Genomic DNA, 13,968 nt, shown 5'->3' with positions numbered 1-13,968 from the left:
CTCTCAAGTATAATGAACATCCTTAAGCATTAATAATATTGTAAAAATGACTCTATCGGAATTCTTACACATTTGCCAAGAGCTTCCTACTCCTCTTTTTCATTCCATGCTGTTATTCCTCTCCCATACATGTTACTCTGGACTTGACCCTGAGAGAGTAAAAGCCAAAGTCCTTTTATTAAAATGGCCATGGCCTTGCATGATCTGCCCAATCATGGCTCACCTTTCTGCCTTCATTTCTTAATTCCCCTTTTGCTCCACCAGCCATGTTGGTTTCCTTGTTTTTTTTTTCCTCTAACGAGCTAAGCACACTCCCAACTCAGCACATGTTCCCTGTGCCTGCAGAACTCAGCACAGCCATCCACAACCACCTATACAAAATAACCTTTTCCTTCTCTCCCCCATACCCTTTCTTTGCCTTGTTTTTCTTTATGGCACATGTCTGCACTTGACACACCGCACATGTACTTATTTGACTATTGTCTGCTGTCCCAGCACAACCAGAATATAAGCTTTGTGAGGGCAGGGGGTCAGCACCGATGAAAGAATGAATGATTGAATGAATGAATGAATGGAGAACATATAGTGAGTCCTTCTTTATTCATTCAATGAATATTTACTGACAACTTACTGTAGACGGGGAAGGAAGTGTGATGAAAACACAGGGAACGTTACATATACAGAACTTGTTAAATGGCTCTGTACATCTATATCTGTATGTGTATATATATATGTAATTATATATATAATTAGACAATATAATTTTCTAATATATATGTATATATAATATATATGTTATAATTATAACATATATATTATATATACATGTTATATATACATGTTATATATATGTTATATATAACATATATATGTTATAAATAACATATATATTAAACATATATATTAAAACACATATATATATAAAATATATAATATATATAATTAGACAATTTTTTTAAAGGTGTGGATGGGTTAAGTAGTCTCATAGATGACAAATCCGGATTGGGATCTTTAAAGACAAATCAAGGTTTTGAGGGCAGAACACATCGCTCAGTGCACGGGGCGCAGAGATCACCCGCCCTCTTTGATGCTACATGTCCAGGGAATTTAGGACGGGGGTTCAGTGAAGCCAGTCAGTCTCCGCCGGGCTTCTGAACCGAGGTGACAGGGGTCAACACCCTCCCAGAGGACAACTCCTTTGCCCTTCCACACCGCGTTAGTCACCAGTTCCCCGAGCCTCCTCGGGTCTGGCCCGGACGTGTTCCTCCTCTGGGACCTCGTCAGGGGCTCTGCAGGGACAGCGGCGCGGCCCCCGCGGGCCGTGATCACGGCCACAGCCGATCTTTGAATTGTTCCCTATTTTCCCCGCTACTGGGGAAAGGCCAAGCGGGGAACGTGCTGTGCTAAGTAGAGCAGCCGCCGCCCCACACCTGCTGCATTCCGGTTGCAGCTCGGAGGGCGCAGCCCGGGCAGTCGCCGCCGGGGAGGGGCTTCGGCCGGCCCCAGTCACAGAGCTGACCGCCGCTCCTCTGGGGCCGCACGGGAGGGACGACGCCGGCGGGCCCGGGTCCAGCCTGGGGCCCGCGTTTCCGGCGGGACAGGAGAGGGCGCGGCGCGCGGGCGGCGGGGGGTGGCGGCTTCCCGGGCAGGTGAGCAACCCGACGCGGAAGGCCCTCGCGTACCTTCCTGTCGCACGAGCCAGACGCAGGGCCGCAAACGCTGGCGGTGACTGAGTGCACGAGTGAGTGCGTGAACGGGAGCGAGGCCGTGACGCTTCCCCGCGGGGTGCACGGACGCGGGGTGAGGGGAGCCGCGGCCGCCGACTTCTCCTCCCCTCTGGCCCGACGCGCGTGCCCGCGAGCGCGCACACGCCGGGGCAGAAGCGCGGGGCCCTGGAGACTCAGGGACCAGAGAACCCGAAAAGCTCGAGCCAGAGGGGAGCGGCGGTAAAGCCAAAGGGGCAGGGGGAGGGACTAATGAGGGGGCTGGGGCGCGGGGAGCGGCGGGAACGCGACGCGCGGGGGCGAGGGGCGGGGCCACGGGAGCCCGCCCAGGGAGAGGGGGCGGGGCTACGAGGGGGGCGCTGCGGCGCGGGGAGCGGCGAGAACGCGAGGAGCGGAGGTAGGGGGCGGAGCTAGAGAGGCGCGTCGGGAGCGCGGCGCGCGGGAGGGGGCAGGGCTACGGGGGCGCGCCGGGCGGAAGGGGTAGGAGGGGTAGGAGAGGGGTAGGAGAGGGCGGTCCCGGCGCGCACAATGGCCCGAGCGGGCGGCGGAGCTGGAGCCCCACCCAGTGCGGAGCGCGCCACGGGCCGCGCGGGAGGCTGGGCGCCCCGTCCGTCGAGTGCGCCGGCGCCGGGCCATGTACTCGGGGAACCGTAGCGGCGGCCAGGGCCACTGGGAGGGCGGCGGGGCCGCGGACGCCGAGGGGCCGGGAGCGGCGGGGACGCTGAGCCCCGCGCCGCTCTTCAGCCCGGGCACCTACGAGCGCCTGGCGCCGCTGCTCGGCTGCATCGGGCTGCTGGGCGCCGGCAACAACCTGCTGGTGCTCGTCCTCTACTCCAAGTTCCCGCGGCTCCGCACGCCCACCCACCTCCTGCTGGTCAACGTCAGCCTCAGCGACCTGCTGGTGTCCGTCTTCGGGGTCACCTTTACCTTCGTGTCCTGCCTGCGGAACGGCTGGGTCTGGGACACCGTGGGCTGCGTGTGGGACGGGTTTAGCAGCAGCCTCTTCGGTGAGTCGGGCCGGGAGGAGACGGGCGCTCCCCTCCGCGAGCTCCGTTCCCGCCCCGCCGCCGTCTCGGTGCGCCCCGGGCCGCCCAGCCCGCCCTCGGGTCCCCTTCTCCCGCCCGCCCTGCCGCTCGGCGCCCGCCCCGGCCTCGCCGCCTCTCGTCCACCCCGAGCCGCGTGGCCTTCCTTCCTCTCCTTCGCCTCCTCTCGCTCCGCGGCGGCCTCGGCTCCGTCCCTGCGACCGCTCCTGGCTGGCCCCGCAGCCGGCCCTAAGCCCCAGCCCCTCCCCGACCCCTCCGTCCGATGTCCAGTTCCTTTCACGTCAGTTTTCACCCCATACGATTCAGCAGGGCGCGAAACCGCGGCTTTACACTCTGAGGAAGGAATCGGAGGGCTGTAGCGTCAATCGAGTCCAGAAAGAGTAACTCAGGGAAGCTGGAGAGGGTGGGGAGAAGAGGTTGAATTCGGTACCGTGGGTGGCAGAGTGGCAGGGTGTCCTTTCTGTTTTTCCTTTCATTTTGCTCATTAGCAGATGTAAACCTTTGAATGCTTCCTAGAAGGGAAAGAGCTTCATTCGGGTTCTCAGAATGCAAATGGGCATGTGGCCTTCTAAGCTATTTTTACTGTATTTTTCTCCTTAGGGGTTCCAGCGCCCCCAAATCTAAGGTGAGGTTACAGCTGGCGCAGAATCCCACCCTAGATGGACAGAGAGTTAGCTGTGCAGCCGGGAGATTTCATTAAAGTAGAACTTGAATGTTAAACGAAGATTTTTTTTTTTTTAAAGATTTTATTTATTTATTTGACAGAGAGAGATTACAAGTAGGCAGAGAGGCAGGCAGAGAGAGAGGAGGAAGCAGGCTCCCTGCTGAGCAGAGAGCCCGATGCGGGACTCGATCCCAGGACCCTGAGATCATGACCTGAGCCGAAGGCAGCGGCTTAACCCACTGAGCCACCCAGGCGCCCTGTTAATCGAAGATTTATTTCAGCAATACTCCCAATCCTGTGGAAGCTTCGTGTCTCGTTGACATTTTGAAAGACGCTCTTTTTGAAGCATGTATCATTGAAGATGTGATTTTCTAAGCTTGGGAATTATTTTATAGTGTGTGCTCCAGGAATTTCATTTGCACAAGATGTGAAATAGGAATGTGTATTTCACAGGTCTTAAAGGTCCTTGGAGGAAGAAAAAAAAAAGGTGAAATATATTGAAAATTTATCACTGCTTTTATCTTGGCAGGTTTTTGAGAACGGAATCTTTGTAGCATTATCAGAAATTGTGTCATTTACCAACCTCCTATGTTGTGGCAAACTCAAATATTATATTTGTTATAATTCACTTTTTGGTATTTTGAAGGAAACAAAAATTCTCATAGGAATCACGATTTCATTTATTTGAGTTTTTCTAATATTCTAATACTACTCCCCCCTCTCCTCAATAAGCAGCCTGAGAATTTTATTTATACAAAGATTTGAAACTTGGGAGGGGGCCGTTAAGTGTATGCAGCTGGTGATACAGATGGCTGTGTGCTTATACTCTTTATATTAATTTAAAATGCGTGTCAGGCAATTTTTTAGGCAGGGCTAAGCTTTCAGTTAAGGAGGGTGATTGAAGCTTAACCCTAAAGTGCCAGCAGTAATGCTTCCTGGGCTGGGCAACAGGTGTTTGAGCACAGACATTACAGTTCGTATTTCCAAGAAGTGCTTTTCCTGTGCTGGGCAGTTCTATTTGGACTCGGGGCCTGGGGGTTTAAAATCAAGGGTGTGTTGAGTTCTTTATTAGTACCAGCATTCACCCTCTTCCTCATCTCTTGCCTGTGTGACCTCATTCTGCTGCTGCGTCTCCTTCCGTTGCTTTTTCTTGCTCATCCCCCTCTGCTCAGGTGCCATACTAGTCAGGAGGGAGTTTCTAAGACTGCTAGAAACATTCACCGCACAAGGTGTTTCGCCTGACGACTGCTCTGTTTCTCTGGGCGTATAGTTACTGCTTTCAACCATGACTTTATCCTTGTTTTTAAATTGGAGGTGGAAACTCTGGGATCAGAGTCGAAGACTTTATTTAAGTCCTGGGAGACAAGTCAGTAGTGGGTTGTGATGGAACTGAAAAAGTTCTTAGCCAAGAATAAGAATTTCTTTGCCTGAAGTAAATTCCAAGGTTTGTGCTTCTAGATAAGGGTTCAGGCAAAGAAAGGGAGGGTGCTTCGCCGGTGGTCATCCCTGAACAAGAGCTGACGATGGCATGTTGAAGGGGGAGGAAATTTAAAAGTGTTTGTTCTAGAGGTTCCTGGAGAGGCTGCTCTCTATCAAGTGGAAAGCCCACCGGCCTGATGACACGAGAGTGGGCTCCACTCCATGGCCTGGCTAACCTCTTGTGTGGACTTTGCCAGTCGCTTAATCTCCTGCAATCAGTTTTGTTATCTCTCTTATGGGGGAGTGAGCTGCATGTTCTTTAAGGTTGTTCTGTCCTACGTGCTTGGTTATTCGAGGACTCTTGATATCTGTGGGTTAGAAGGTGACTGGTTTTAGCCCTTATGCCTTGTATCCTCTGCTCTATCTCCTGAGCCAAGAATAAGCACACACTATGTTTACTTTTCTTCCCATACCTTCCTGGGGTCTGTCTTCCTCCTCACACCCTGCTAGAAGAAGGCAGGATAAGTCTGCAGACACACACACACACACACCTATGAGCAGGCATTGCAACTTCCCCTCTAGTGCACAATTCCTGGTTTTTCAGGGAAATGCTGAAAACAAGTGTAGAATCGCCGATATTCTTGAGGCAGAGGCTCTGACTAGAGAGGACCGTTGAGATGGCCATTCCGCTAAACTGACCAGTCGGTTTGTTCCGTGAACTGGTCAACTTAATCCGACTTTCAGTTGAATGGCTTGTTTTACAGATGTCCAAGCTAACTCATCATCTTAGCCTAGGCAGAACCAGTTAGTACTGATGTTGAGTTCAGCAAGCATAATGTTAGGGAAAATCAGGGCTCCAAGAACTCTTCCTCTGACTGCACCATAACAGTTGATAGAAAGGCCCCCTTCACGTGGTGCGTATAGTGCATTAGCCTAAAGACTTCAGGTGAGTATGCCTTTCACCCCTTGGTTGTTGCAACTCGAGCCACACCTAGTGCCACAGAAATGTTCTGTGTGTGGCATATAATCAGTTTTGTGCCAGAGGGAGAGCCTTTTTGGACTGCTGCCTCCTACTCCTTCAAAAACAGCAAACAACATGTTAATCTTAGGGGATGTTTGGACAGGGCCTTCATCTTGTGATACAGAGATTCAGGGTCAGAGCCGGAGTCTGGCAAAATGCAAGTCACCTATGTTCACTTGGACTGTAGAAGTAGGTATGATTTATGTTAAGATATTTTAACTTACAAAGTTGGGAATTTTCCTTTTTAACTTACACTAAAAAAACACATGCGCATGTGTACATTCATATAAATATTTTTTAAAATGCATGTTCCCTACAGTAAACCTTTTTTGCACCTAAATATCTCAAAATGCTAGTTGTTTTACTGAAATAATCCTTTTGCAATAATCCAACTGGTTAATTCAGTTGAAACAGTCTCACGATGCTACCACGGGCTCCTAAGGGTGCTTGTTGCATGGAAATGTCTTTCATTCAGCTGTTCTAAAATCACCCGCAGGCTTACTTGGCCACAGAAATATTCCTCATCATAACAGTGTGCACATAGTGTGTAGTCTGTTTCCATAAACACAGTGGAACCACACATTTCTTACAGTCTAAGCTCACTGTTCTGTATAGTTCTATTCAAATATTTTATTAAAAGCAAAAGGTACAGAACTATATTATGAAAATTGTTTTTATGGGGCATTATGATGTTACTTCCTCATTACAGTGTGTTTTGGGGGAATAAATCTCTACTGTTCATTTTTGAGAAATTAGAAAATATGTAAGAAAGCATTTAATGATTTGCTTTCCTAGAGGCTTATGTCCTGATAACAAGTCGGACTCCAGTGGAGTCATTGTAATTGCTGTTGCATGAAATTACTTTTCTCTTCATATTGTTTACAGATGTATTCTTTCTTGACTTTTCTTCTTTCAGAGAAGAGTTCCAGTCACAAATGCATGTGTGATGCATTTTGACATTTACTGCTAAGATGAAATGCAGGAATGAAAACCACACTTCCGTTTTAGTGTTCTCAGATGTGATTAGATATACTTTATCATATTTTTATGCTACTGACCTATAAGGAAAACAGTATTAAGAAAGGGTAACTGTTAAACGGCTAGGACCTGCAACCTCAGTACTTCTGGGATGAACTAGACTCTCCCAAGGAGAGATTGGATCACGGCATATGCGCAGCTCAGCGGAGCCCTCAGCCTAGACTCCCACGCCTCTCCTTTGTCAGCCATTGTCACCCGAAGCTTTATCTCCTGCAATGGCGGACCAGCTTCCCACAGAGTTTGATGTGGTCATCATAGGGACGGGTCTGCCTGAATCCATCCTTGCAGCTGCGTGTTCAAGAAGTGGCCAGAGGGTTCTGCATCTTGATTCCAGAAGCTACTATGGAGGAAACTGGGCAAGTTTCAGCTTTTCGGGATTGCTCTCCTGGTTGAAGGAGTATCAGCAAAACAGTGCCATTGCGGAAGAAAGTACTGCCTCGTGGCAAGGCCTGATCCATGAAACAGAAGAAGCTGTCACTCTTCGCAAGAAGGACGAAACCATCCAGCACACGGAAGTGTTTTGTTATGCCAGTCAGGATGTGGATGACGGTGTTGAAGAGATGGAGGCTCTGCAGAAAAGTCCTTCCTCAGCAACATCCAGCGCCACCCCTGACCCTCTGCATTCCGCATGCTTGCCTGGAGAAACACACTCGTTGCATGCTGCTAGCTATGAAACGCCCGCCAAAGACACTCCAAAAAGTGGTGAAGTGTCACTGGAAGTAACTGATGTCGAGGACACCTTGGCAAAGGAAGAGTACTGTGGAGATGAAACCCGTACACCCGCAGTTTCAGATGGAGATGAAGATGGAAAGAAGCCGGTAGAGAAAGACAGCACTGACCGACCAAAGAGAAAGAAGATTACTTACTCTCAAATAGTTAAAGAAAGCAGGAGGTTTAATATTGATTTGGTATCAAAGCTGCTATATTCTCAAGGATTGCTAATTGATCTCTTAATCAAATCAAATGTTAGTCGTTATGCAGAATTTAAAAACGTCACTAGGATTCTTGCGTTCCGGGAAGGAAAAGTAGAACAGGTGCCTTGTTCCAGAGCAGATGTCTTTAATAGCAAAGAACTCACTATGGTTGAAAAGAGGATCCTGATGAAATTTCTTACGTTTTGTTTAGACTATGAACAACATCCTGATCAATACCAAGCTTTTGTGCAATGCTCGTTTTCAGAGTACTTACAAACTAAAAAATTAACCCCCAACCTCCAACATTTTGTGCTGCATTCGATTGCAATGACAGAATCATCTTGCAGTACCATAGATGGCCTTAAAGCAACGAAAAACTTCCTTCGCTGTCTTGGACGGTTTGGCAACACCCCCTTTTTATTTCCCTTGTATGGGCAAGGAGAAATTCCCCAGTGTTTCTGCAGGATGTGTGCAGTTTTTGGTGGAATCTATTGTCTTCGTCACAAAGTCCAATGCCTGGTAGTTGACAAAGATTCTGGAAAATGTAAAGCAATTATAGATCACTTAGGTCAAAGAATAAATGCTAAATACTTTATTGTGGAGGACAGTTACCTTTCTGAGGAAACCTGCTCAAATGTGCAGTATAAGCAGATCTCCAGGGCAGTGCTCATTACGGATCAGTCTATACTAAAGGCAGATTCAGATCAGCAGATTTCCATTTTGGTAGTGCCTCCAGTGGAATCAGGAACATGTGCCGTTCGTGTCACCGAATTATGTTCTTCGACCATGACGTGCATGAAAGACACCTATCTGGTACATCTGACCTGTTCATCTTCTAAAACAGCAAGAGAAGACTTAGAGTCAGTAGTGAAGAAATTATTCACCCCATACAGTGAAACAGAAGTAGACCAGGAAGAATGTACAAAGCCAAGACTCTTGTGGGCTCTTTACTTCAATATGAGAGACTCCTCAGGCATCAGCAGAAGCTCCTATGAGGGCTTACCTTCCAATGTTTACGTCTGCTCTGGGCCTGACTGCGCCCTGGGAAGCGAGCATGCGGTCAAGCAAGCTGAAACGCTTTTCCAGGAGATGTTTCCCAATGAAGAATTCTGCCCCCCGCCTCCAAATCCGGAAGATATTATCTTTGATGGTGATGATAAGCAACCAGAGGCTCCTGGAGCCAATAATATAATCATGGCCAAAGTAGACTCCTCTGAGGGAAGCAAAAACCCAGAAAGCCCAGAGAAGCAACTTCAAAACTAGAGAAGAGCAAACTGGAAATGCTACACTGGACATTCATCCTGGCATCAGAATATTTTCCCTTAAAGGACTCTTTCGTACATGATTAATCAGAACGGGTTATATGATGATATATGCAGATGTGTTTTAATTCTGTTTGAGACATTCAGTTATTGGATATTGTTGTTATCCTATCAGTAACTGATTGATTATTGGACAAAGTTGGTTTTATTTTAGTACTGGGTGTTATTAGTGAGGGTTCTATATTAGCAACTGTGCTTAAAGGGACGTAATATGTATCTGCTAATGACCTTCAGATTTTATTAGTCTATAATAACAATAATATGGAAGGAATATTTTAGTTACTTTTGTAATTATTTTAGTTGCTCCTGCCTCTGAGTAGTTAAACACACACAGTAAATTATGTGGGTCTTTTGTATATAATAGAAATGTACAGACATGGTAGTAACAATAGCAACTTCCATGCAAGTGCCAACTGTTAAAAGATTAAATTTGCATGATCCTTTACTTGTAAAGGTCTAGTGTTTACAACACATTGTGCAGTTCAGTTCCCCTACTTAGCCCTTGTAACCAGCAAGGCAGTGCCGCCACCACAATCTTCTGTATTACGGAAAGTGGAGGACAGTCCGTCTGATCATTGAAGAGGTCATTCTTGGGAAGTTTGTCCCAAAGGAAATCTCAGGATCAGGTTAGTTCTGATTTACTACTACTTCAGAAATTTTCTGCAGAGCCCTGTGCTGGGCTAAAAGAAAAGAACTTCAAACAACTAACTTGGGCCAAAAGAAAAAAAATATATATATACATTGCTGCAGGAAAAGGTACCACAGATTTGAAATTCCGAAGAGGAGATGGAGTGAGGCATTTGGGATGCCGGTGGTTTTTCAAAGCCGTCTGGAGGTTTCCCGAGGTTTCTTTGTGAGGGTCTGATACACCACTTTGTGGTGCTGCCACTTGAATTAGCAGCAGAGTGTGGTGGCTAGGAGTGAATGGAAGGAGGCTTCACCATGTCTCCTCCCTTGTGCCCCGCTCACAGTTAGTGAGGTGACCGCCTCCATGATCACTTCAGCCTCTCAGCTGTTACCTAGAGAACAAACGTTTTTTCCAGAGCCCTCAGAAGCCAAAGCTGTCGTACTCCACTGGTGAAAACCTGCGGAGTTGTCAGGAGAGCTGAAGTGCCGCCTCCTTCAGTCTCCTGTTTCCATTCCTCAGAATGGTCATGCCTCTAGGAAGAGAGCCCTCCAGAGCCAATCTGTGTTGTGAAACAGAGCGTCTGCGGTGTGCTAGGCACCTGTGCTTCCTAGTGACAGGGTCGTAACCACCCTGTGAGGCTGATCCTATTGAATACATTTTTAACGAAGAGGCAAAGAGGGAAAGACAGTTACTAATACTTCGCCCGGGTCTGGTATGGGGAAGAGCCAGGGTTGGAATCCAGGCTGCCCTGATACGGAAGTCCATGCAGCGCACTGGGGGAAGCAGAGCCCACGGGCTCTGGCCTCTCAGTCTACTCAGATCAGGGAGATGTGAGCGTAGGATTAGTTAGAAATAAAGTTAGAGCAGAGGAGCTCATGGAAGCAGAATTTGGCTAAATTTCAACAACAAAGTAATGCTTTTTAATAATGTATCTTTTGATCTGAGCAACATATTATAAAAATATGCAGATGATACTAGGCCCAAATAAGCTGTGAATAGTCTTTCATTGCTCTTGTATATATGAGGAAAATGAAACAACAAAGACTTAGGTACTTTACAGCTTCCTGAAAATAGAAGTCATGAATTGGTATTAATATTTATGCATTTATTAATATGGCAAAGTGGTTCTATTAGGTATAGCCTAAGGTTTGAACCTATCAAAATAATTTCACCATCTATAAAACAAATAATATTTTGTAGAATTAGTGTGAAGATTAAGTTAGGTAATGTGTTTGAAATCATAGCCAAAGGAATGCCACTAGATGACATTAGTATGGAGATTTACTACACTTGGACTGCACATTCCAACTTCTATCTTATATAATTTGACAGAACTGTGGCAAATTAGGACAACAGGCAAGGAAAGATAGATTTATCTTTTTAACTTAGGGGAAAGAAGTGAGAGTCTTGCCCTTTAAATCCTACAGTAACCTTTTCTAAATACACTTTGATGCTAAGTAGGAAGTTTAACTAAGACTTAATAAACCAGTTGAAAGGAAATAATTATGTAGTAAATACTGGTAGAAAGACTAATTGGATGTCAGTGTGAAAAAAAGAATTAGGCCCACGTTACATATGATAAGACGGTTCATTCCATAGGAGTTAAAATGTTGATTATAAAGGTGAAAATAAAAAGACTACAATTCTCATCCCAGTAGTACAAAAGATACTTCATGGCACTGAAAAGTATCACTAGCAGGGTAGGTGAGGTCAACTAAAGAAAAATGAAAAATGGCACTAAGGAAGAAGACAAAAAAGAGATTGGATTTTTAAAAAGCTACTTACATTACACATGGATAAAATGCTTAATATTTTTTAAAAAGTAGATGCAAAACCATAAAGCTTCTATTCTTTACTAAGTACGTTTATGAAAGGATAGAGTACAAATGACACAAATAAAAGACGATTCTTAGAATTGATATTCAGGTTTCCTAGCACTAAAAATGCAAATTGAAACAATTTTGACCTGGTTTATGCTATTATATTAGCAAATCATTTTAAAATTCATGTGTCTTCATACCAGTAGCATGATTAGTAATTTTTAAAAGAACTATTTAGATCAAAAGCTCTGTAACCAATCTATTTTTGGCTAGACCAAGTCACTTTGAACAGCATATGCCTAGGAAAATATTTAAAAGAAAAATAAGCTACTTGTACAAAGATACTTCTAGCAATTCCATTCATACACATTTAAAAAAAAAAAGTCTAGCATTTGGGAAATGGATAAGTAAATTTTGATGTATTGCTATTGTAGACTGTTACGTAGTCATTAACGGATATTGATCTATGTAAAATTTTATGAAAAATGTTAAATGAGATTCAAAAATGTTAAAACATTATTTTATGTACAGATTATGTTTGTGTAAAAATTTAGGTGTCTACATCAAAAAGAATCAGGAAAACGTACTTAATTGGAGTTTAACATTAAGGGGTTCTTTTTTTCTGTAAAATGTTTATGTGTATGATACAAATAAAAGAATAATTGGTAAAATGGTTATTGAATTGATGAGAAAGTTACTGGGTTTTTTTTGGAAACATATAAAATTCTTCAAATTTAAAAAATACTGTATTTTTTAAAAAATTTTAATGTCAAAAGGTAATCTCCAAAAACAGCAGATGGTTTTATAACTCTTGATGGAAAGGACTTCCTGGTTAAGATGGATTTTGTATTTTGTATCTTTCCTCAGTTGCTCAGAATTAAGAAATAATGTATATTGTGACAGCACCTTTTTTTTAGAAACCGGAAATCCCAGAGCCAGGGGTGGAAATAATAGAAATAATATTAAAGCATCCTAGGACATCAGTACGAAGACATTACATAATAATTAAAAAGTGTGGCCCCCAATCCACGAATGCACTCTTCATCGGGGGGTCTTGGATTCCGGGGAAATGAAGGAGGGGTTGGATTCACAGACATGGCCAAGCCCCTCTGTCTGAGGAGTGTTCTCAGCGAGGACAGCTAAGGATGGATCTCAGGGCACTGAGGATGGTAGCAGACCCTTCTTGTCAGCCCAACTGATCCAAAGCAAGGTGACTGAATTCAACAAACATCAGTTGAACATCAGCTGTGGGTTATGAATTGACATTCTAAGAATTCAAAATAGAAAAATGAGTAAGTTCTGTACCTGAGAACCATTGTGTTGGAGAACATGCTTCTTGAAAATATAAGACGTTTTCTATCCATCATACAACCTGCTGTAACTACTACCACCCCCTCCCCCCAAAAAAAAAGAAACAAAGGAGAAATCTGGTTTGAGATTCATGGCATTCCTTTAAGGGGAGTCCAAAAGTTTTACTACAGTTGGAAACAAGTAGCTTAAGAGTTACAAGGTCAATTAATACTTTCTGAAGTCTATTTTAGCTATCATTGAGCGAATTAAGAAGCTTCTGACTTTAATCAGAAGTTTTTTGTGTTGCTTGGGGGAATACATGAAGAGCAAGTATGAGAGATGGGTCCCAGGGATACAGAGCGCTGGGAGCTCAGGGAGTCAGGAGGGTAAATAAACTGAAATGAAATAGATCATAAAGTTCCAAGGCCAAGAAGTTCGATTAGGACGAGTTGTGTTTCCTTCCTCTTGGCAGCACAAGCGGAAGTCATGCTCTCACTGCACGGAGGTAGTCGCCTCGTCTTTGAAGATTTTTAGACTTTTACTTCAGTATTTTTACCTTCGATAATAAGAGGCACTGTTCCTCGTATAGTTCTTATTTTAACTGACGACCTCATGTATTGACATTTCAACAGCAGGGGACACAGTACGGCCGGCTCTGTAAGGCATGAGCCGAGAAGCTGCCTGAGCTGGAAGACTCGGCCTCTAACACGCATGCTAGGAGCGCAGGCCTGCCGCAGCTCTGGTAGGAACACTGCCTTTTCTGTTGACAACTACATTTTGTTTCATGAACCTCAGGACCACTGTGTCAGGTAAGAAAGGGCAGGGATTTACCCACGTTTCCTAGATACGACCCGGAGGAACTGAGGGTCTGACGCGAACGTGCCCATAGTGGGTGCCGAGAGCAGTGTGGGAATTGCAGTGGGGCCGCTCAGCGTTGGCACAGCTGAGTGACATGTACGCGTGTGTAAAAGAAACCGCTGCTGGAAGACGGGCTTCTGGAATTTAAGAGGACATTTGTGTGTGTGTGTGTGTTTTTTTTTTTCTTTCTTTTTTTTCTTTCAAGATTGTATTAATTTGACAGAGTA

At 45.2% G+C, this 13,968-nt stretch overlaps 2 protein-coding genes across 3 annotated transcripts in view; both read left to right on the top strand.

Annotated features, from left to right (window-relative positions):
- The first annotated feature begins 2,287 nt into the window (after positions 1-2,287).
- The window catches only part of OPN3 (opsin 3), a 39,323-nt gene continuing 27,642 nt past the window's right edge, over positions 2,288-13,968 (top strand). The window contains exons 1-2 of one of the 2 annotated variants that reach the window (XM_044267022.1): positions 2,288-2,731; positions 6,788-6,868. In XM_044267022.1, coding sequence (XP_044122957.1) covers positions 2,359-2,731; positions 6,788-6,828 — 414 coding nt within the window. In that variant the 5' untranslated portion in view covers positions 2,288-2,358 and the 3' untranslated portion in view covers positions 6,829-6,868. Of the gene's footprint in view, positions 2,732-6,787; positions 6,869-13,968 lie in introns of those variants that run through there. The other variant, XM_044267021.1, reaches the window with a different exon arrangement.
- CHML (CHM like Rab escort protein) lies at positions 3,676-12,279 on the top strand. Its single transcript, XM_044267017.1, has one exon. It carries the CDS (start codon positions 7,125-7,127, stop codon positions 9,084-9,086), a length of 1,962 nt encoding a protein of 653 aa, XP_044122952.1. The 5' UTR covers positions 3,676-7,124; the 3' UTR covers positions 9,087-12,279.

The sequence above is a fragment of the Neovison vison genome, chromosome 10 (genome assembly GCF_020171115.1).
Source record: "Neovison vison isolate M4711 chromosome 10, ASM_NN_V1, whole genome shotgun sequence".
Classification (NCBI taxonomy): Eukaryota; Metazoa; Chordata; class Mammalia; order Carnivora; family Mustelidae; genus Neogale; species Neogale vison.
The sequence above is the reverse complement of the archived record's forward strand: the minus strand, read 5'-3'. Positions and strand labels throughout refer to the sequence as shown.

Bases quoted from the DNA above. Each gene is read 5' to 3' on its own strand.
- CHML (XM_044267017.1), top strand. From the start codon at position 7,125: ATGGCGGACCAGCTTCCCACAGAGTTTGATGTGGTCATCATAGGGACG.